A 24,844-nucleotide genomic window follows, 5' to 3' on the forward strand; every position below is an offset into this window, starting at 1 on the left:
CCTGTCCCCGCCGCTCCGGACCATAACCGCTGCCCGGGATGTCGCCGTCCATCGCTGTCGCCGCGTCCCCGAGGTGTCCCCAACGGCTCTGCTTCCACGGCATCCGCACTCTCCATCGCCACCATCACGTCGCTACACACGCCGCTACTATTGGATGACAAGACGGCGTGCGCAGCAACGTGATGACGTCGATGGAGAGCACCGACGATGCAGAGGATCCCGAAGAGGACGCGCGGAGCCCCGAGGACAGGTAAGTGATCATCACTGGAGCTCACGGGGCACCGTAAACGGCTATGCGGTGGCAGCTGAAGCAGTCTGCTCTGCCGGATAGCCGTTTATGCGATGGCACCGACATAAAAAAGCATCGTATGTTGATGCTGCCTTCAACATGCCATGGACTCTGAGAGGCCATCGCATGTTGAAATTATTGTATGTCGGGGCCATCGTAGGTCGGGGGTCACTGTATATATTAGATATTTATCATTTTCTATCATTATAAATACAGTAAAGGTTTACATTTTTGAGAATCAATTTCACTTGTCCAATACATGTCTGGTTCAGGATATTTTTGTAACCCTTTCTATAGCTTTAGAGATAGGATTGTGTGTTTCAAACATTTGTATGAAACAAAGAGCTAGAAAATTGTAGCACTGTTTACTGCTACATAAAATAAGAAACAGCAACTAAAACAGTTACAGAATGACAATGTAGAATGTATACCTTCTCACCATTTGCTTACATTTGCTTGATCAGAGTTCAACAATGCCAACATGTAATCCTATATGTCTGTGTCATGAATGTCAATGCATGATCTCTCTGGAGCAAAGCTAGTTGTGCTTATATAATCTTCTGAGCTTTGGATTAACACCTTGTCCAGACAAACGTCATATAGCTAATAGAAGCCGATTTTCTTGTCTGTGTCAGACTATTACACTATGTTAAACTTACCTAACAATGTTTGTACATGTGCTTCTGAAGATTAAAGTGCTTATGACACTGAAGATTTACTTTCTTTATGTTACATAATATAAATGTTCTATACTGTTGTTTACATTGCATCTTTACCAATAAAGTCACATTAAAATTGCATACATTTGTTCTGTATCATTAAAGATATATACAATGTGTACAATGATATACAATGTAGTCACTAGTAAATTTCTTTCGGTGAGTGCCAAAATTGTAACTGTGCAGTATTTTTCCTCAAACATTTCATTAATTAATAGAAGACCAAAATATAAAATTGTTTTCAAAAATATTTAATTGGGGAAAGGGAAGAATATCCATTGAACTGTCCAGAACAGCATATGTTTGCTATGGGGATTTTCTCATACTCTGGACAGTTCTTAAAATGGACAGAGATGTCAGCAGAGAGCACTGTGCTCGTGATGTCAGCAGAGAGCTCTGTGTTCCAAAAAGAAAATGATTTCCTCTGTAGTATACATCAGCTAATAAGTACTGGAGGGGAAAAGATTTTTTAATTGAAGTAATTGTCACGATGCCGGCTGGCAGGTAGTGGATCCTCTGTGCCAGAGAGGGATTGGCGTGGACCGTGCTAGTGGATCGGTTCTAAGTCACTACTGGTTTTCACCAGAGCCCGCCGCAAAGCGGGATGGTCTTGCTTCGGCGGTAGTGACCAGGTCGTATCCACTAGCAACGGCTCAACCTCTCTGACTGCTGAAGATAGGCGCGGTACAAGGGAGTAGACAGAAGCAAGGTCGGACGTAGCAGAAGGTCGGGGCAGGCAGCAAGGATCGTAGTCGGGGGCAACGGCAGGAGGTCTGGAACACAGGCTAGGAACACACAAGGAAACGCTTTCACTGGCACAATGGCAACAAGATCCGGCGAGGGAGTGAAGGGGAAGTGAGGTATAAATAGGGAGTGCACAGATGAACACACTAATTGGAACCACTGCGCCAATCAGCGGCGCAGTGGCCCTTTAAATCGCAGAGACCCGGCGCGCGCGCGCCCGCCGGGACAGGACAGACGGAGAGCGAGTCAGGTACGGGAGCCGGGATGCGCATCGCGAGCGGGCGCTACCCGCATCGCGAATCGAATCCCGGCTGGAGACGGTATCGCAGCGCACCGGGTCAGTGGAGCTGCCCGGAGCGCTGCGGTAGCGAGAGAGAAGCGAGCGCTCCGGGGAGGAACGGGGGCCCGGAGCGCTCGGCGTAACAGTACCCCCCCCCTTGGGTCTCCCCCTCTTCTTAGAGCCTGAGAACCTGAGGAGCAGACTTTTGTCTAGGATGTTGTCCTCAGGTTCCCAGGATCTCTCTTCAGGTCCACAGCCCTCCCAATCCACCAAAAAGAACCTTTTTCCTCTGACCGTCTTGGAGGCCAGTATCTCTTTCACTGAGAAGACGTCAGAAGAACCGGAGACAGGAGTGGGAGAAACTAACTTGGGAGAGAAACGGTTGATGATGAGTGGTTTAAGAAGAGAGACATGAAAGGCATTAGGAATACGGAGAGAAGGAGGAAGAAGAAGTTTGTAAGAGACAGGATTAATTTGGCACAAGACTTTGAAAGGACCAAGATAGCGTGGACCCAGTTTGTAACTGGGGACACGAAAGCGGACATATTTAGCGGAGAGCCATACCTTGTCTCCGGGAGCAAAAATGGGGGGAGCTCTTCTTTTCTTATCGGCAAACTTTTTCATGCGAGATGAAGCCTGTAAAAGAGAATCTTGGGTCTCTTTCCATATGGTGGAAAGATCACGAGTCACTTCATCTACAGCGGGCAAACCAGAGGGCAAGGGAGTAGGGAGGGGGGGAAGAGGGTGACGGCCGTACACCACGAAAAATGGGGATTTGGAGGAAGATTCAGAGACTCTAAAGTTATACGAGAATTCGGCCCATGGTAGAAGATCTGCCCAATCATCCTGGCGGGAGGAAACAAAATGTCGTAAATAATCACCCAAGACCTGGTTAATTCTTTCTACTTGTCCATTGGATTGAGGATGATATGCAGAAGAAAAGTTTAATTTAATCTTGAGTTGTTTACAGAGAGCCCTCCAGAATTTTGACACGAATTGGACGCCTCTATCCGAGACTATCTGTGTGGGCAACCCGTGAAGACGAAAAATGTGTACAAAAAATTGTTTAGCCAACTGAGGCGCTGAAGGAAGACCAGGAAGAGGGATGAAATGTGCCATCTTGGAGAATCGATCAACGACCACCCAAACAACAGTGTTGCCACGGGATGGGGGTAGGTCTGTAATAAAATCCATACCAATCAGAGACCAAGGCTGTTCGGGGACAGGCAGAGGATGAAAAAAACCAGCGGGCTTCTGGCGAGGAGTCTTATCCCGGGCACAGACAGTGCAGGCTCGCACAAAGTCCACGACATCCGTCTCCAGAGTCGGCCACCAATAGAAGCGAGAGATGAGTTGCACAGATTTCTTGATGCCTGCATGACCTGCGAGATGGGAGGAGTGACCCCATTTGAGGATTCCGAGGCGTTGGCGTGGAGAGACGAAGGTCTTTCCTGGAGGAGTTTGCCTGATGGAGGCTGGAGAAGTGGAAATCAGGCAGTCAGGAGGAATGATGTGTTGCGGAGAGAGTTCAACTTCCGAAGCATCCGAGGAACGAGAGAGAGCATCGGCCCTGATGTTCTTATCGGCAGGCCGAAAGTGAATTTCAAAATTAAATCGGGCAAAGAACAGAGACCACCTGGCCTGGCGAGGATTCAGCCGTTGGGCAGACTGGAGATAGGAGAGGTTCTTGTGATCGGTGTAAATAATAACTGGAAATCTTGATCCCTCCAGCAGATGCCTCCATTCCTCAAGTGCTAATTTAATGGCTAGAAGCTCTCGATCCCCGATGGAGTAGTTCCTCTCCGCCGGAGAGAAGGTCCTAGAAAAAAAACAGTAACAGCATGCCCGGAAGAATTTTTTTGTAGAAGGACCGCTCCAGCTCCTACAGAGGAGGCATCAACCTCCAATAGGAAGGGTTTAGATGGGTCAGGTCTGGAGAGCACGGGAGCCGAAGAAAAGGCAGACTTGAGCCGTTTAAAGGCGTCTTCCGCTTGAGGAGGCCAAGACTTGGGATTGGCATTTTTTTTGGTTAAAGCCACGATAGGGGCCACAACGGTAGAAAAATGTGGAATAAATTGCCTGTAATAATTGGCGAACCCCAAAAAACGTTGGATAGCACGGAGTCCGGAGGGGCGTGGCCAATCTAAGACGGCAGAGAGTTTGTCTGGATCCATTTGTAGTCCCTGGCCAGAGACCAAGTATCCTAGGAAAGGAAGAGATTGGCATTCAAACAGACATTTCTCTATCTTGGCATAAAGTTGATTGTCACGAAGTCTCTGAAGAACCATACGGACATGCTGGCTGTGTTCTTCTAGATTGGCAGAAAAAATCAGGATATCGTCCAGATATACAACAACACAGGAGTATAAGAGATCACGAAAAATTTCATTAACAAAGTCTTGGAAGACGGCAGGGGCGTTGCACAGGCCAAAGGGCATGACCAGATACTCAAAGTGTCCATCTCTAGTGTTAAATGCCGTTTTCCATTCATCCCCCTCTCTGATGCGGATGAGATTATAAGCACCTCTTAAGTCCAGTTTGGTAAAGATGTGGGCACCTTGGAGGCGATCAAAGAGTTCAGAGATGAGGGGTAGGGGGTAGCGGTTCTTTACCGTGATTTTATTAAGACCGCGGTAGTCAATGCAAGGACGTAGAGAGCCATCTTTTTTGGACACAAAGAAAAATCCGGCTCCGGCAGGAGAGGAGGATTTACGGATAAAGCCTTTTTTTTTATTTTCCTGGATGTACTCCGACATAGCAAGAGTCTCTGGGGCGGACAGAGGATAGATTCTGCCCCGGGGTGGAGTAGTGCCCGGGAGGAGGTCAATAGGACAATCATAAGGCCTGTGAGGAGGTAGAGTCTCAGCTTGTTTTTTGCAAAAAACATCCGCAAAGTCCATATAGGCCTTAGGGAGACCGGTTACAGGGGGAACCACAGAGTCACGGCAAGGGGTACTGGGAACCGGTTTTAGGCAGTCCTTGAAACAAGAGGGCCCCCAACTCTTGATCTCCCCAGTGGACCAATCCAGGGTTGGGGAATGGAGTTGAAGCCAGGGTAGTCCAAGGAGGATTTCGGAAGTGCAATTGGGGAGGACCAAAAATTCAATCTTCTCGTGATGAGGTCCGATGCACATTAGAAGGGGCTCCGTGCGGAAACGTATGGTACAGTCCAATCTTTCATTGTTTACACAATTGATGTAGAGGGGTCTGGCGAGACTGGTCACTGGGATGTTGAACCGGTTGACGAGAGAGGCCAAAATAAAATTTCCTGCAGATCCGGAATCCAAGAAGGCCATAGTAGAGAAGGAGAAGGCAGATATCCGCACAGGCACAGTAAGACGTGGAGAAGCAGAGTAGACATCAAGGACTGTCTCACCTTTGTGCGGAGTCAGCGTACGTCTTTCCAGGCGGGGAGGACGGATAGGACAATCCTTCAGGAAGTGTTCGGTATTGGCACAGTACAGGCAGAGATTCTCCATGCGGCGTCGTGTCCTCTCTTGAGGTGTCAGGCGAGACCGGTCGACCTGTATAGCCTCCACGGCGGGAGGCACAGGAACGGATTGCAGGGGACCAGAGGAGAGAGGAGCCGGGGAGAAAAAACGCCTTGTGCGAACAAAGTCCATATCCTGGCGGAGCTCCTGACGCCTTTCGGAAAAACGCATGTCAATGCGAGTGGCAAGATGGATGAGTTCATGTAGGTTAGCAGGGATTTCTCGTGCGGCCAGAACATCTTTAATGTTGCTGGATAGGCCTTTTTTAAAGGTCGCGCAGAGGGCCTCATTATTCCAGGATAATTCTGAAGCAAGAGTACGGAATTGTACGGCGTACTCGCCAACGGAAGAATTACCCTGGACCAGGTTCAACAGGGCAGTCTCAGCAGAAGAGGCTCGGGCAGGTTCCTCAAAGACACTTCGAATTTCCGAGAAGAGTCAGTGACGGGGTCATTGCGGTCCCAGAGCGGTGTGGCCCATGACAGAGCTTTTCCAGACAGAAGGCTGACTACGAAAGCCACCTTAGACCTTTCAGTAGGAAACTGGTCCGACATCATCTCCAAGTGCAGGGAACATTGGGAAAGAAAGCCACGGCAGAATTTAGAGTCCCCATCAAATTTATCCGGCAAGGATAGTCGTAGACCAGAAGCGGCCACTCGCTGCGGAGGAGGTGCAGGAGCTGGCGGAGGAGATGATTGCTGAAGCTGTGGTAGTAGCTGCTGTAGCATCACGGTCAGTTGAGACAGCTGTTGGCCTTGTTGCGCTATCTGTTGTGACTGCTGGGCGACCACCGTGGTGAGGTCGGCGACAACTAGCAGAGGAACTTCAGCGGGATCCATGGCCGGATCTACTGTCACGATGCCGGCTGGCAGGTAGTGGATCCTCTGTGCCAGAGAGGGATTGGCGTGGACCGTGCTAGTGGATCGGTTCTAAGTCACTACTGGTTTTCACCAGAGCCCGCCGCAAAGCGGGATGGTCTTGCTGCGGCGGTAGTGACCAGGTCGTATCCACTAGCAACGGCTCAACCTCTCTGACTGCTGAAGATAGGCGCGGTACAAGGGAGTAGACAGAAGCAAGGTCGGACGTAGCAGAAGGTCGGGGCAGGCAGCAAGGATCGTAGTCGGGGGCAACGGCAGGAGGTCTGGAACACAGGCTAGGAACACACAAGGAAACGCTTTCACTGGCACAATGGCAACAAGATCCGGCGAGGGAGTGAAGGGGAAGTGAGGTATAAATAGGGAGTGCACAGGTGAACACACTAATTGGAACCACTGCGCCAATCAGCGGCGCAGTGGCCCTTTAAATCGCAGAGACCCGGCGCGCGCGCGCCCTAGGGAGCGGGGCCGCGCGCGCCGGGACAGGACAGACGGAGAGCGAGTCAGGTACGGGAGCCGGGATGCGCATCGCGAGCGGGCGCTACCCGCATCGCGAATCGCATCCCGGCTGGAGACGGTATCGCAGCGCACCGGGTCAGTGGAGCTGCCCGGAGCGCTGCGGTAGCGAGAGAGAAGCGAGCGCTCCGGGGAGGAGCGGGGGCCCGGAGCGCTCGGCGTAACAGTAATTTACAAATCTGTTTAACTTTCTGGAACCAGCTGATTTAGAAAACAAAACAAAAAAAAAAAAAAAAAAAACAGTTTTCCACCGGAGTACCCCTTTAAGGAGTGTATTGTGTAGGGAGAAACTGTAAATGGGAGATTTGTGCTGCTCTCTTATTTCATTCTGGGTGTTATAACATAAGCAGCAATGTAAGATGGAGGGGTCCTGTGTATTATGCAGAAGCAACATAAAGACAAAGAGGTTGGAAAAACAAAGGTAAACTTTCTCTTCAGTGTAGTTCATATTCACAGTGTTCTATGCCTGTCTGTGTATGGAAGAGATTCATATTAACCCCTTACAAGCTGTTATGTCCCCTCCTCCAGCATATTAACAATTTACAAGCAGTTATGTCCTAGTCTATGGGCCTAACTCCTTTCACAATCAGTCCCCTCCCCAAAATCTGGTATCTCAGAAAAAAGTAGAAAACTACCAGTTTGTGAGCTCTCAATCTCTCTTTCTCTGTGCTAAATAAAATTTAAATATTTGTTTATCTGTAATACTGAGGGAAATTCTGAGATTTTCAAATTTTATGTATTTTAGAAAAATCTTATAATTTCCTCTACTGTCCTTTATGCATTTTTCTCAGAACTGAGAAAAATGCATAAATGACAGCAGAGGAAATTATTTATTGGGGAAGCCATTTATTCTTCAGCAGTGTACATGTACTATGATACACATGCTTGTGAAACATAATACTTGAAATTAAAAACCAGTTTGCAGGCTGGGTAATTGTACAGAACAGTGTAAAAGTAAAACATTGCTAATATTTGTATACATTTTTTGTTTCTTGGAATCAGAACCCTTTCAATATCGGTATAATTTGGTCCATTCTTTTCCCAACCAACTGCCATGCTGTGCAGCTAACTATTGCACACAGATAATAGAGGGTTTCTTAGTATAGCTCGACCAACGTGATAGACAATCATGTAGTAATACTATGAGGAAAAGTCTCTTAGTTTTCCAGCACTGACATTCTTTCGATATCCCAATTGTTGAAGAATGGAAAGTCTATTGCAACAAGGCAGTGGGGGGACACCTGTAAGGTAGTGCAACCAGAGTGCACCTCTTTATCTGTATGAGATGAATGTATATTACATAATAGGCTATCTTTAAGCATCTGCCGACAATGCATTTCTCTTTTTATTATAATATTATAAGGCATGGGTAATATTACATTATAAGTGATCCTCACGGAAACTGGGGGGAATGGGCAGGTAAAAGCTTTACAGGCCTGTAAATGATCTGTTACAGAAACTTTTTATGCCCAAACATGACGTTTACGCAGTGCCATGCCAGTGACAATGAACTAGTGGAGTTTAGAGGGGGCATCAGGTATACCTGTATTATACTGCCATTTGTAATGTTGGTAGTGCAGTGTGGGTGATGGGTGCATAACAAAACAGGATTGCAGGAACACACAGTATGGGATGCCTAGACAACTGCAAAATACATTTTTGAAAATAGTTACATTTCATGTGTCTGTGGGGGAATGAACACTGACAATTAGTAACTGGGATGTAAATCACAGAAAACATTAAAACTTTACTTTTATTGTATCACTATAAAATATATAGACCATCAAAAACATAAGTAACAATTCTGGTGTTGTACCCAAATGTCGTGTCGTACATCCAACCAGAGGGAACAAAAGGAAAGATGCACCTTGGTCTTTCAGACCACTTTTTGCTGCACCGCAACTGAGATGAGGTTGCTGTTTGCAGACTCACAGAAAAAAGCATGGATTCCACGATCCAGCAGTAGTATCATATATATATATATATATATATATGTGTGTATGAAATATTCACAGGATGTCCTACAATAAAGGTTGGGTGTGAGGGCAGGGTTATCACGAATGGCCGTGAGGGGGCCGTTGGGGCGCAGGAGACCCATCTTGTCAAAAAAGCGATGGCACACCCGGAGCACCGACCGCGCCACAAACGGGAGGCTCGCCATTCGAGAGGATGTCCAATACGACACTCGCATCCAGGGGAGCTAAGTGAGCGGGACAGGTGTCAAGAGGGTCTCCAAGCGCACCCAAAGCTTCCCCTTAGAGTGGTGGAACCATTTCAATATTCTCGTGGCTACCGCGGACAGGTAGTAGAGAAAGGGGTCGGGGAGAGCCAGACCCCCCTCAGACTTAGGACGCACCAGAGCACTCCGAGCCATATGATGGCCCACCGGACCCCACACATATTTAGTCCACATTCTGTCCAGGGCAGTGAAGAACGTTCGGGGGAGGAGGACAGGAATAGTTTGAAAGAGCTAGAGAAGACGAGGCAAAAGATTCATTTTGATAATGTTGACCCTCCCAATCCAAGAAAAGTCACGTCTGTCCCATCTAGTCAGGTCAGAAGAGAAAGAAGAGAGTAAGGGGCTAAAGTTCAAGTCATATGTACGGGTGAGATCATTGGGGACCTGAACCCATAGGTATGTGATAGAGGAAGTAGCCCATCTAAACTGATATCTACTTTTAAGGGCCGAGACACCTATCGGGCCGATCGAGCTGAAGTTTTTATTGCGGTGTTTAATGCTTGGGCAGCATTTGCAAGCCGATGTTCCGCATCTGTATGTGCCTGTTATGCCTTCTTGTAGGAAGGTGTTTTTTTGAGTTTACTAGGTGCTAGTATACTTTTTAGAGATGTATTCTTCCGGAACGTTATCTGGGGTTTTGCTGGAATCATTTCTTTTAGGAATGGGTCCAGTTTTAAAGTGGTCCAGTGTTTCTCCAGGATATTTCTGATGTTCTTGTGGTCCGTTGAATAGGTGGTTAAGAAGTTATATGCATAGGGTTTGTCCGTGTTATCCGATGCGGCTGATGTTTTCAATTTCGGTTCAAGGCAGGTCTTTGGATTGGATTCTGCAGCCTTTAGTTTACTGTTTTGGATTAGTGATTTAGGGTACCCTTTTGCTTTAAATCTTTTGTCCAGTATTTTGCTCTGTGCTTTAAAGTCTTTATTGGATGTGCAGTTACAACAGATTCTCTTATATTGTCCGTAGGGAATATTATGGATCCATTTTTGATAATGGCAACTGGAGTAGTCCAAATAGCTGTTTCTGTCGACTGTTTTGAAAAAGGTTTTTGACGTGATTTCTTTTTATATTGTTGTGGGAAACGATGACATCTAGGAATTCCGCATTGTTTGTATATTGTTGATGGGTGAAGTGTACATTCCAGGAGTTTTCATTTAGTGTGGTGATGAATTGGTTTGGATCAGCAGCAGTATTATCCCATACGATGAATAGGTCATCAATGTATCTCTGGTATGAGATACAGTGCCGAAAAAGGGGGTTCTTGTAGAGGACCCGTTCCTCGAATGCACCCATAAATACATTTATTTGCAAAACTGGGTGCGAAACGGGTCCCCATCGTAGTCTCATAGTGCTGTTGGTAGATGTTCCCATTGAATTGAAAGACATTGTGTTCCAAGATAAACTGTATGCACTTAGAAGAAATTTTCGTTGTGGTACAGGCATGCACACAAAAAATCTGATTGGTTGGATCGGCGCACCACGTGACTATCTAAACAACTACGCCGGGTACCAACACTATCTCACTACGTCATCGCGGCCCCACAATCCGATTGGTCGCCCCTTTAACATAGGAAACAGCGGCACTTACAAACCGCTGGCTGCGGGCTACAAGCCTCGCTTTCAGTCACGCCCAAGCCTTGCTATGGGACCAATAGCATAATATGTGACATTGTGCTTTTCTCAATTTATGAACTTTTTATTCATGCATTATGTGTACATTTTATAATAATTCTTGCTAAAATATATGCAACATTTGTTCACTTTGTATATATTTCACTTTTGTTTATTCTACTGTTTTGGTCCATGATCTTACCCCATGTGAACTTTGACCCAGACAAACATCTGGTGCCATTTTCTAAATGTATTTATGTACACCGGTTCCTTCAAGGAACCAGACTGCATACATCTACAATTGAGAAAGGGAGGGCTCGCTCCCGAAACGCGTCTTGTCTTAGAAACCCCCAGATGTATGTGTTTCAATAAAAGATTGTTATATCATACATTTGGTCCTACTCTTCAATCATCAGTCCGAGCAGCGCTGGCGAAAAAGGGTTCCTTTTTTCTTCACGTATCCTGCTCCATACTAAGGCTCACTGTACCCCTTGTTACGTTTTTTGAGAGGTGTAACAAGGGGTGCAGTGTAACAAGGGGTACAGTGAAAATTTTGAAAATTGATGCTAAACTTTGAAGCCCTCTAATGTCTTCAAAAAGTAAAAATATGTCAACTTTAAGATACCACTATAAAGTAGACATGTTGTATGTGTTAATCAATATATAATTTATTTGAAATGTCCATTTTCTTTACAAGCATAAAGTTTCAAATTTAGAAAAATACAAAATTTTCTAAATTTTGGGGAAATTTGGGGATTTTTCCCCAAGAAAGGATGCAAATAACAACGGAAATTTGCCACTATGTTAAGTAGAATATGTCACAAAAAAAACAATCTTGGAATCAGAATGAAAGGTAAAAGCATCCCAGAGTTATTAATGCATAAAGCGACAGTGGTCAGAATCTTAAGGTGAAAAAGTCCCTAAGGGATTAAAAAAAATGTTTTCCACCAGAGTACTCCTTCAAGGCTAAAATAGGCTGTGTCCTTAAAGGGTTAAATTTGTAACAAAGTTCAGAATTTTGTATTTTCAATCAGATGAAAAGACTATAAAAAAAACAAAAAGGCTTAGGGCTATTTTTAGTCTGGCACTGATATATTTATTTCCTAGATCAAAGAGCATCTAGACAGTTTTAAAACGCAAAGAGGTAAATCCAACTCTAGTAAAAGCATCAATACAGACAACTGAACAATGGCATCAGGCAAAGATTATCAGGGCTACCATCTTGACTGAGCTGTTTTTAACAGTATTTAGTGATATGCTTTACAGCAAGCGCTATGGTCCATAGACAGGACCTGTTCCATTCACATGAATAAGAGACATTATTGGGCATTCTCTTTGACCTTTGTAGATGTCATTCTACAAAGAGGGGGGCTGCTGAGATCTGCTGTTCATAAAGGTAGACCCAGTGTTCTCTCTCTCTACTGGTGTCATATTTCATTGTACTCCTGTGTGTGCTAAAAAAAAAAAAAAAAAAAAAAAAAAGGCATTAATGGGAAATAATGTGTAGTATCAAGAATAATAACATTTTAAGGTTTCAGGATAATTATAAAATATAATTATTTTATATATAGATAGTAAAGTAAAGAAAATGAGAAAAATTTTCAAAAAAATCTTTTTTTTTAATCAACTGATGCCCAAAAGTTAAACGAATTTGTAAATTACTTCTATTTCAAAATCTTAATCCTTCCAGTACGTATCAACTGCTGTATACTACAGAGGAAGTTCTTTTCATTTTGAATTTACTTTCTGTCTGACCACAGTGCTCTCTGCTGACATCTCTGTCCAGGTCAGGAACTGTCCCGAGCAGGAGAGGTTTGCTATGATGATTAGCTCCTACTCTGGACAGTTGCTAAAATGGACAGAGGTGTCAGCAGAGAGCATTGTGGTCAGACAGAAAAGAAATTCAAAAAGAAAAGAACTTCCCGTGGACTGGAAGGATAAAGATTTTTTAATAGAAGTTATTTACAAATCTGTTTAACTTTCTGGCACCAGTTGATTTAAAAAAATATATATATATATGTTTTTCAGCAGAGTACACCTTTAACATCAAAACCTGATTTAAAAATAGTAACCATTTAAAAATTGTAACCATATTTTGAAAGAATTATTGTCGAGTATTTTCAAATTTTCATTTAATTATCTATAGTAGTATACAGTTTTTCTATAGTGTATAAAGTGAGGTGTGACTGATATTCCATCATACAATGCATCATCAGGAGCCATGAATGTACAGAGCGATTAAACATCATCTTCTATTGTAACAAACTGTGCTTTTTCTGTCAAATTTCAATGAGATAAAAATAATTTCAATGAGATAAAAAAAAAAAAAAAACCTTTGTGGCCCAGATTTATTAATCTATCTGAGACAAAAACTGTCTTCTTTAGCTCATCTGTTTGAAAAAGGACACAAGAGGCCGGATGACAGCGCCTTGGTAATCAAGATCCCTTATTGGGTTTAGAGAGAAAAACATGGCAGTCAAGATGGCAGCTCACCTTGTGTATTTAAATGATGTGCTTATCAACACTATAAAATGGGTAGCAAAAGAAGTAAAGACAGCTGCTCAGCCCGGAAGGTCACAGGAGGGAGGCTATCCATCCTGTCCAATGCAGAAATGATGGAGAAACAAATAACCTCTTGTACACAGCACTTTAATAATATTATTTTATATTAATAAAATAAAAATGATGCATTTTGGGGTTCTATCCCCCTCCTCGGATTGTCATACACACTACACACATCTTAGCATGCCCAGTAAAATGGACACCACAGTTAAATGGACACCACAGGGTTAATGGGCGGAGTCATCATAACATCAGCACAAACAATTAGCATTTAAGAAAAAAACTCCAGGTCATCAAAAAACATTATTTATAATGAACAACAAATAGGTGGAATAATGAGGGGGCGCTCACTGGTAGGTGAAATGACAATGGTTTCACGCCCCTCTGGGCACTTCTTCAGACCATACATACTGAGACTTCGTCCAGCAGGTAAATATTTTCTATGCTGTGGCATGCCATGGTTTACAAAAAAGTGTGAATGAAAAACTAAAAACAAAACACAACCTGTATCTATAGATGCTTGTCCCACTTTTGGGACCTACACCTATGTTGAGAATGTGGGTTGTTTGTGTAACCAAGGTGTAAATGAAGGGCCCTCACAACATTATCCTTTAGAGCCACCGTACCAAAGAAATAGTGACTTTGTTTGGGAGGCAAACACCCACCTCATTGCCTAAGTGACGCTTTACACCTCCCCTGACATGAACCTTACTACTCTCTGGCTGGCTCACAAGGCTGTGAAAAGGGGCTTGTTCATCCAACTAGGAGATACCCTGAAAAAGCGTAGATCGCAAGGATTACATGAATGCCTCAACAAATTACCGACCTTGAAAGCTATCCAGAAAGAGTCCTTTTCTGAAGAATCCTAGCTCAGCCAGGAGAGAATGCATCTTCATAAATTACTCGTATACAATTAGGAAAAATGCCTCAAAATCTAATCTCCTGTTTTATAAGCTGGCTGCCTGTTTTTTTTTTTTTTTTTATAAACAACGCATTTCTCTTAAACACCCTCACACAAAAGCACCTTTACTAGCCCCTAAGGATATCACCAATGCATTTAAGGGGGTACTCCGGTGGAAAATAATTTTTTACATATCAACTGGCTCCAGAAAGTTTAAAGGGGTACTCCGCTGCTCAGCATTTTGAACAAACAGTTCCAAACGGTGGTGCCGATAGCTTGTGATGTCATAGCCCCACCCCTCATGACGTCACGCCACACCCCTCAATGCAAGTCTATGGGAGGGGGTGTGACAGCCGTCATGAGCGCCCAGCACCGGCTCCAGCGGTCGGAACAGTTTGTTCCAAACGCTGAGCAGCGGAGTACCCCTTTAAAGGGGTACTCCCGTGGAAAACTTTGTTTTTTAACCCCTTAAGGACGCAGCCCTTTTTCACCTTAAGGACTGAGCCCTTTTTCGCAATTCTGACCACCGTCACTTTATGAATTAATAACGCGAAAACGCTTTTACCAAATACTCTGATTCTGAGAATGTTTTTTCGTGACATATTCTACTTTATTTTGGTGGTAAATTTTCGGCGTTACTTGCATCCTTTTTTGGTGAAAAATCCCCAAATTTCATGAAAATTTTGCATTTTTCTAACTTTGAAGCTCTCTGCTTGTAAAGAAAATGGATACTCCAAATAAATTTTATTTTTCTTCACAAATACAATATGTCCACTTTATGTTGGCATCATAAAATGGACATATTTTTGCTTTTTGAAAAAATTAGAGGGCTTCAAAGTAGAGCAGTAATTTTCAAAAATTTCATGAAAATTGCTAAATCTGAAGGGACAGATGTTACAGAACTACAACTCCCAGCATGCCTGGGCAGTCGAGGCATGCTGAGAGTTGTAGTTTGGCAACATCTGGAGGGCTACCGTTTGGGCACCACTGTAACAGTGGTCTCCAAACTGTGACCCTCCAGATGTTGCAAAACTACAACTCCCAACATGCTGGGCATGCTGGAGGAAGTTGCAGTCCGGCCTTCCTAGTAGTTGCCACAGTAAAGATCGTTTTAATTTCACTTTCAATTCTCCCCCCCCCCCCCCCCCACCACTGTCGATTCCCTACCTGAGCAAGTATCCAGCAGGCTCTGGCAAAGATCCCGGGTCCCCAGGCATCTTCTCCAGCAGGTACGGCCTCCATCTTCTTCCCAGATCCCCTCGACATCCAGGGGCGGGCAGAACGGGGGGTTGCCATGGCAACCCCCTGTCCTGCACTGCCATTGGTCAGAACTCCATTCTGACTAATGGCAGGGGATAGGAGGAGATCGCAGCTCTGCGACCTCACTCCTATCCCTTAGGCTGATCGGGGCTGTTGCCGACAACTCCGATCAGCCCAATTTTCCGGGTGATCGGGTGACCAGAGACCCGATCAGCCCGGAATTGGAGAAAATCGCATGTCTGAATTGACATGCGATTTTCTCCGATCGCAGACATGGGGAGGGGGCGATGTGCCGAGGTTTCGACCGGGCGTATGGATACGCCCTCAGTCCTTAAGGACTCGGAATGCAGGGCGTATCCATACGCCCTGTGTCCTGAAGAGGTTAAATCAACTGGTGCCAGAAAGTTAAACAGATTTGTAAATAACTTCTACAAAATCTTAATCCTTCCAGTACTTTTTAGGGGCTGTATACTAAAGAGAAATCCAATAAAGAAATGGATTTCCTGTGAGGTCATGACCACAATGCTCTCTGCTGACCTCTGCTGTCCATTTTAGGAACTGTCAGGAGAAGAAGATCCCCATAGCAAACATATGTTTCACTGGACAGTTCCTAAAATGGACAGCAGAGGTCAGCAGAGAGCACTGTGGTCAGGACATCACAGGAAATGCATTTCTTTTTGGATTTCTCTTTAGTATACAGCCCCTAAAAAGTAGTGGAAGGATTAAGATTTTTTTTTATAGAAGTGATTTACAAATCTGTTTAACTTTCTGGCACCAGTTGATTTAAAAAAAAAAAAAAAAAAAAGTTTTCCACGGGAGTACCCCTTTAATGCTCCAAATTTGTAAATTGGTTCTATTAAAAAATCTTAATTCTTCCAGTACTTATCAGCTACTTTATGCTCCACAGGAAGTTGAGTGCTAACAAACCTATTTAAAGGGATTTTCTCATGACATATATAACATATCCATACCTTGCCTTAAAAGTCTTATAGATGCTTGACCCAATTTTGGGACCTACACCTGTGTTGAGAATGTGGGTTGTTTGTGTAACCAAGGTGTAAATGAAGGGCCCCCAGGACATTATCCTTTAGAGCTCTCTGCTGACACCTCTGTCACGAACTGTCGAGAGTAGGAGTAAATCCTACCCAATGCTACTACCCAAACTTCTATATCCGTTTCATTTTTTGCCAATAGGCCTCCCCTCCTTTTTTACATTATTGGACTGTGCTTTATCCTCATTCATTTGGAGTGGTTGATGCCTTAGGGTTACCCGAAAAATCATGATGCACAACATATTGTTGATTACTATAGCTCCAACACTGGTGGTCGGACAATCCTGACAAATTATGGGTCTCTCGGAAACTGTAGTGCAGACGCAAACACCCATTGAAATTCAGGCTGTTGGACCATATGAGACACATTTCACCTATCTCACCTCTATATTTACTTCAGATTACAAGTGGAAATATACCTTAAACCTTGTCTTGTCGGCTTCTCCCTGTTTGATTTACACCACCCCTTTAGGTTATATTGAATGCATGGCCCCAGGACCTTAGTCTTTGGTCCACTCTGAGACTCAAAACAGTACAGGACTTGTTTTGTTTGGAGGGCAATGTTCACTTCCCATCCCTTACCCACTTAAGAACCCATGACGTACCGGTACATCATGAGTCTGCTCCCGTTCTATAACGCGGGGCCACGGCATGCAAAATTGAAAAAGAGTTATGATTTTTTTAAAGGTAAGGAGGAAAAAACAAAAGTGCAAAAATGGAAAACCCCCGGGTCCTTAAGGGGTTAAAGCTAAGTACCACCTTCCAAACAAGGAGTTCTACAAGACTCAGAAGTTTCTGCACCTCTTATTACTTTGCTCGAGGGCAAATGCAAAAAACAGTAAGGAATCACCTTCTTCTACGAATTATTACATGAAAAAAAGGGTGAGACTCTTCTATTTATGACTAGATGGAAGGAAGACCTTCAAGTAACTCTTACACATAAGCAATGGTCGAAAGCCTCTTACCATACATGTAGGTTCTTCTGTTGTACTAATCACGAGGAAACGATTGTTAAGACCACTCATCGATGCTACTACACTCCATTTCACTTGCACCACATTTATCCCCAATGCTCTAACCTTTATTGGAGTGCAGGAATGTTCACACACTTTTTTACATTCTGTGGGACTGTCCAAAGCTTAAACCCCTATGGCAAAGAGCAACTTTGGTGCTCAGTCGCAACTCAGTGGATTTGGTACCACAAACTGCTCTTCTCTTCATTGACTTAGACTCTTTCCCACCTCACCCTCGAAATGTTGTAGCACACCTCCTCATGACCATCAAACTCATGATTTACAGGAATTGGAACATTTTTTAACCACCTTCACTGGTAGAGGTTCTTGCATACTTAAACTACACATGAGTGTATAGAAAGAAAGAAACTATGCCTTAGCCCATTTTATGGTTCCAAAATTCCAAAAACTGTGGAATATCTGGTTACACTCACCCCACTATGCCGCTCAATCCAGTTAATAACAGTGAATGCTCTTTGGTGTACAAACAGAATTCCCGCCCCCTCCTCTTCCCCAGGGATCTGCAGGTCTAAGGCAAAGGATTTATTGACCTTTCTTAATTGCCAATCAACCTGATGCTCAGAGGACTATTGATCTTCATTGAGACACCTCTTTGGGTACCAGTTACCAACATGTTACATAGTGCGCTCCTATTATATTGGTTAAAGGAGTACTGCAGTGTTAGACACTTATCCCCTAACTTGCAGATAGGGGATAAGTGTCTGATTGTGGGGGGTCTGACCCCCACGATCTACCATACGGGGACCCGGCATTGCCCCAGCTCTGCAAGTGTCATCGACCTCACCGAGGTCGACAACATGCCCTCTCCATACAGCTCTATGGGAGAGGCGGGAATGCGTGAATGCTGCATCTCGGCTCTCCCGTAGAGTCACATGGAGGGGGAGTGTCGGCCGAGCCGGGGCCCCCAGCATTCAGACGCCCCACAATCAGACATATATCCCCTATCCCTTTGCCGGACAAATCACAGGAAGCGCAGTCCTCCTACTGCTCACCATTTACCAACTTGTTATGTTTTGCTATTTTATCTCTGGCCTTTGGCCTATGTTATATTCTACTTCGTTTCTACTATAAGAATTGTTATTTGTACCTTCCATGTTATTTCATCAAAATAAAAAATTGTTTGGGAAAAAAAAAAAATGATGTCAATAACGGGAGTGGGGCACATTCTACTGATTTTCCATGTGGGTCCACTGCCTGGGGTCATTTCACTGGGTGGAATAGGGTATAGAGACACAACTTTCTCAACATACGGTTGTGACCACATCTATCAGATATCTAAGGCATATTCTGTGGATATGCCATAAATGTCTGATGCGAACATCCATTTTTATAAGAATGGTATACTAAAAATACAGTTTTTTTTCCTTTTTTTGTTTTGTTTTTTACATGTGCCATTGTCTGATAAAGAATGTTTTCAGACAACTAACTCACAAGATTGTAGTTGTGGAAATTGGACAACAATATCATCTGATCTGTAATACGGTCATGACCTGTTGGCCAACCAAACAAAAAAATTGTTGGTACACAGTTCATAGAAGAGATTGAATTAGCTAACAATAACAAAAGGTCAGTAATATAAATATTGATTTTATTAAAGTATGTTTTGTACATTAACACAACATTTGTGTAGCCCGGTATTTTAACACAATATTGAAAATTGCAACAGTTGAAGTCATACTTGAAGATATGGGTGTCACGATATTAGAACCAAAGCATGAAATCCATACACCAACTACTATGGCACTTTCCCATTATTAACTTGTAAGAATAGTACTAATGAGCTTTACAGGATCTCATGTGATTTTTTTTTTTTTTTAAAGGAAATTTACACACTTTTGTACAGAGACAGAATGTAAATGAAGAGGCTTTTGATCTTTCCCTTGATAAATTACAGTATTTTAAGCCTGAGATTTGACTTTTAATAGAAAGGATACTAAGAACTTCCAAGAAAAGTTATACTCTGACTGTATTAAAGTGTATCTCCGATGTTGGTCCAGCAGCAGGATAACTGTTTAACACCCAGTAACCTGATAGCCCTAACAGACTTCTCCGAGACTAAAGCGATCAAGATCCGGATTTGATGAAAGTCCCTTAGACTTGCATGGGACTTCCGGCTAATCTGTATCCTGATTGCTTTAGCAGTCGAATTGTCTCGAGCTACGAAGTGACCAAGACATTTGAACAGGTATGCTGCTGCCAGACCAACATCAGAGTTACATTTTAAATAATTTACCAATATCTATTAAAATCAGCCTGGCAAGATGGGGCTTCTGTTCAGAATTCCAGGCATGCCTTTTATTTGTATCCCCAGAGTCCTTTTTTGCACTGTAAAACCAATTTAAAAGACTTCCTGTTTGAGAAGACCACCACCTTAATCAGACCAGAAATTGACTGATGGATCTCAGTCTCACCATAAATGATGAATAGTGACCATTTTCTTTGAGAAGACTTTCAAAGAGATTTCAGGTGGTCTCATTTTACTGTATAAGCTGTTTTGTTTTATGTAAATGAGGCTCCGGTATCCAGGGGGCAATCCCCAGCATAGTAGCTGCCCATCTCTTCTTATTCACCGCCTCCTTGCCCATACCTACCCCCATTTGATTGACAGTAGGCATAGAGGTTTAAATAAGTGGAAAGGAGCTAGCTAACTCTGGGCTCTTGCTGTGCTGAGAATGCCTCCTGGACGTTTGAGCCTTATTTACACATTAACAAAAAACCCTGACATCTTGGCACAGGAAAGCACTATTTGACAAAAAATAAAAATAAATAGTATGCTCAGAACCCTAATGAGAATCCATACGTAGTCTTACATTTAGCCCTGTTTTACTGCTGACAGGTTGATTTTAAAAGTTAAATTAATGCATATTTAAGCTTGATCAAGATAAAAAAAAACCACTGGATATGGAATTTATTTTCGAATTATGGATTTTTTGTATATTAATGCATGTGTAACTCATAAATAAATAGGCCCACATACATTAAACGTTTAGAAGATCTTCCAAACAGTAGTATAATACTGTAAAAATGGCCCAACAAATTGCAAGGCAAAGACATCACTTCTATGGAAGTCTTTATAATGTATCTTAGAAAACGTTAAGTATCTTACAGCGTACCTATCATTGTAAATTATTTTGTATAAATCAGTATTTACAAGTCAATACATGAAATGTAAGTGTCTTTTTCCTCACCTTCCATGAGCCTGTATTCCCATTTCCCTTCTATAGATTCTCTGTAAATATTTAGAAACCTCTAGTGATGAGAGAAGGAGGGAGGAGAAGCAAATTGTATAGCCGTGATGGCTGGAAGATAGCATATCTCCTACATCACAACAGTAAGATCCTGCCTACTAAGCAAGCATGGGTATAAATTAAGTTTTAGATGAACCTAAAGATAGAAGTAAATAAGACTCAAATATGCAGGCTGGGAAAATTTCTGGTGACCTACATCTAACAGACACCTATAGGTGTTCCCATATCCAACAATTACCACTTATCCACAAAACAGTGATAAACGTAAGCTTGATGGGACCCTACTGATTACTAGGGCAGGGGTCCCAATGGAACCTATGCTCTCCTCACTGGGGTCCTGCTGGGAAGAAAAAAAAGACAGCAGGGTGTCTTACTGCCTATATGAAAAATGTCAAAAACCTCTTAGTTTAATTTTTTTTCCGTAACATAGGTATGCTATTGGGGACCATGACTAGCCTAACCACCAAAACTAATATAAACACTATTATAGTTCCTGTCGTAGGTACAAACTTTTCCAAAGAGTTTTCTTTACCATTACTTTTTTTTGCAACTTATTATGCTGCATGTTCAACACTATATATGTTTGTCATTACATCCTTTATATTTTGTGCAAATGCATAGATGACTATACCTGTGATGTATGATTGGTGCCATGTCTTTTAGATTAATCAATTTAAGGAGGTTCATGAAAAGCGGTGATTTATCAGCAGCATTTTCATATTCAGGCTAGAAAAGGTTTTTCTAAAAAGTAATATTTGCAGTTGAAAAATATTTTTAAACGCAGATCATGAATATGCAAAAAATACTTTAACTCTCACCTACAAATTTAGATTCAATGCTAAGCTCTATTTAAAGACTCATTAGCTTTTACTTTAATGACTAGATCAACTGCCACATAAGACTAAATTTTAAAGTTACAGTAACTGCCTATATGGGCCATTTTTAAAAGGATTATTTTACCAAAAGTAAAAAATAAAAAAAAAATATTAACTGGTACATAACATCATTTCAGTTACTATGTTGCTTGCTACTTTTAATTCCATTTAAAATAAACCAGACATAGAAAAGTTTTAATGCATTTTAGCTTTCTGGAAGCCTAGAGAATGTGGTTTAAGTTGGTTAATAGATAGTTTTATTGGGTAGACTTCACAGTTCACACAACCAATGTACATTGTGTGATCTAGATTACTCAACAATGGTTTCATTAGGGCAGTTTTATTGCACACAAAATATTATAAGCAAATGCTTTTAAGAATTCATTGATTTTAAATACTTGTTTGTGCTTTTAAACGTAATCTTCAGTAACAGAATATGTTAATCCTTAGGAGAAAAATCAAAAATAAAGTTCTATGTAATAAGTACCATTTTAAAACACACACATCTAACTTTAAAGCCGCATGGTTAATAAAGAGTCTCTGAGATTTGACTGCTGTCATCAAATAGTAATCATGTGATTAAAAAATTGTGCCATATATATATAATCTTCTACAAGGAATGGACTGCACTGCAATAGATAGCCAAATATATAACTTTTCATAGTCTTCTTATCAGCCAACCACATTTTATGATCTAGAACAGAAAAGAAAAAAAAAATAATCACAAGTATATACATCAATGTTTAAGTTTAAATGAAAAAGAAATGCAAAATATATTCATATACTGTATCCTTAAAAAGACCAGTCAGCTCTTTTGTGTTTTTTTTTTAATAAAATAACAATGCCGGGGCACTTTTCCTTAGAACTGAACCTGCCATTCCTCTATTTATAGAGATATAAATACATTGGGCATTATAGCACTTGATAATGTCAGGGTGCGTTGACCATTGTAGTAAATAAATTGGATCAGCTCACCATGGAATTCAAATGTCCCAGTATGCAGCACAAATTCTCCTCGTGGAAGCTCGGAGACCAACACTGAGGCTGGGTCCTCAGGTGAATCAATCACAAAAAATGAAGGTGGACTTCCGGCTCTCGACTCAGGGTAAAATCCAATTTTTATTCCAAAGAGTTGAAATCCAAGTGCAGCAAACACAAAAATAGAATAAAAACACACAAATGAAATGCAGCAACGCGTTTCGACTTAACAAGTCTTAGTCATGGCCATGACAGACTTGTTTAGTCGAAACGCATTGGTGCATTTCGTTTGTGTGCTTTTATTCTATTTTTGTGTTTGCTACACTTGGATTTTAGCTTTTTGGAATAGAAATTGGATTTCCGGGAGTCGGAAGTCCACCTTAATTTTCTGTGTGTTGACCATTCACAAGGATATTTTTACATCCAATTGTCAAAGTACTAATACATTTTCAGAAAAAACATCTAAATAAACAACTTATTTCATCAAGATATTTACTTAATCAATATCTGTTAACCCCTTGTTCAGGTAGGAAAGTTTTTTGGCAGCTATAATAACAGTCTGCTGTGAAACAGAGGCATGCAATGGTGTTGCCTAAGGAACGTCTTTAACCTGTTAAGGACCCAGGGTGTACCTGTACGTCCTGAGTCCGCTCCCGATCTATAACGCGGGGCCACAGCCCCTAACAACGGCCGGGACCCGTGGCTAATAGCACGCAGCATTGATCGCGGTGCTGCTATTGACCCTTTAGACGTGGCGTTCAAAGTTGAACGCCGCGTCTAAAATGAAAGTGAAACCATGCCGGTTAGCTCAGGGAGCTGTTCGGGATAGCCGCGGCGAAATCTCGGCATCCCGAACAGCTTACATGACAGCTGGAGGATCCCTACCTGCCTCCTCGCTGTCCGATCGCTGAATGACTGCTCAGTGCCTGAGATCCAGGCATGAGCAGTCAAGCGGCAGAATCATCGATCACTTATGAGAAACCAGTGATCAATGTAAAAGATCAGTGTATGCAGTGTTATAGGTCCCTATGGGAGCTATAACAGTGCAAAAAAAAGTGGAAAAAAAAAAGTGAATAAAGATCATGCACGCGGCACCCCGTTTGTAATCAGTCCCCGGAGCCATCATATGGATTTTTAGGTGGAAAATTGAAAGAGTTATGATTTTTTAAAGGCAAGGAGGAAAAAACGAAAATGCAACAAAGGAAAAACCCCGGGTCCTTAAGGGGTTAAAGGAGTATTACAATCTAGGACATTTATCTCATAACCACAGCATATGTCCAAAATGTCTCATAGATAAGGGTCCTGCCTCTTGGACTCTCACCTAACTCTCAAACAAGGGCTACCCAGCCCCATCTAGCCTGCTTACAGATGCCAGAGGAAAGCCAAAAAACAGACATGTGGGTTGTTTTACGCTGTTCCATAGACAAGTAGCACTTCCATAGACAAGTTGTATAAACACTGTAGAACAGCAAGCTATGCTGTTTACAGTGGGGCAAAAAAGTATTTAGTCAGCCACCAATTGTGCAAGTTCTCCCACTTAAAGAGATGAGAGAGGCCTGAAATGTTCATCATAGATATACCTCAACTATGAAAGACATAATGAGAAAAAAAATCCATAAAATCCCATTGTCTGATTTTCAAAGCATTTATATGCAAATTATGGTGGAAAATAAGTATTTGGTCACCTACAAACATGCAAGATTTCTGGCTCTCACAGACCTGTAATAACTTATTTAAGAGTCTCCTCTGTCATCCACTCGTCACCTATATTAATGGCACCTGTTTGAACTTATCAGTATAAAAGACACCTGTCCACAACCTCAAACAGTCACACTCCAAACTCCACTATGGCCAAGACCAAAGGACTGTCGAAGGACACCAGAAACAAAATTGTAGACCTGCACCAAGCTGGGAAGACTGAATCTGCAATAGTCAAGCAGCTTGGTGTGAAGAAATCAATGGTGGGAGCAATTATTAGAAGATGGAAGACATACAAGACCACTGATAATCTCCCTCGATCTGGGGCTCCACGCAAGATCTCACCCCTGTGGTGTCAAAATTATCACAAGAGCAGTGAGAAGAAATCCTAGAACCACACAGGGGGACCTAGTGAATAACCTGCAGAGATCTGTGACCAAAGTAACAAAGGCTACCATCAGTAACACACTAC

At 42.6% G+C, this 24,844-nt stretch overlaps 1 protein-coding gene across 4 annotated transcripts in view; it reads right to left on the minus strand.

Annotated features, from left to right (window-relative positions):
* Nucleotides 1–19,140: 19,140 nt before the first annotated feature.
* Nucleotides 19,141–24,844, minus strand: part of CUEDC1 (CUE domain containing 1) — a 177,545-nt gene continuing 171,841 nt past the window's right edge. For all 4 annotated transcript variants that reach the window (XM_056557501.1, XM_056557502.1, XM_056557504.1 and 1 more), the window contains one exon: nucleotides 19,141–22,390. In XM_056557501.1, coding sequence (XP_056413476.1) covers nucleotides 22,384–22,390 — 7 coding nt within the window. In that variant the 3' untranslated portion in view covers nucleotides 19,141–22,383. The remainder of the gene's footprint in view (nucleotides 22,391–24,844) is intronic.

Source organism: Hyla sarda, chromosome 2 (assembly GCF_029499605.1).
Source record: "Hyla sarda isolate aHylSar1 chromosome 2, aHylSar1.hap1, whole genome shotgun sequence".
NCBI lineage: Eukaryota > Metazoa > Chordata > Amphibia > Anura > Hylidae > Hyla > Hyla sarda.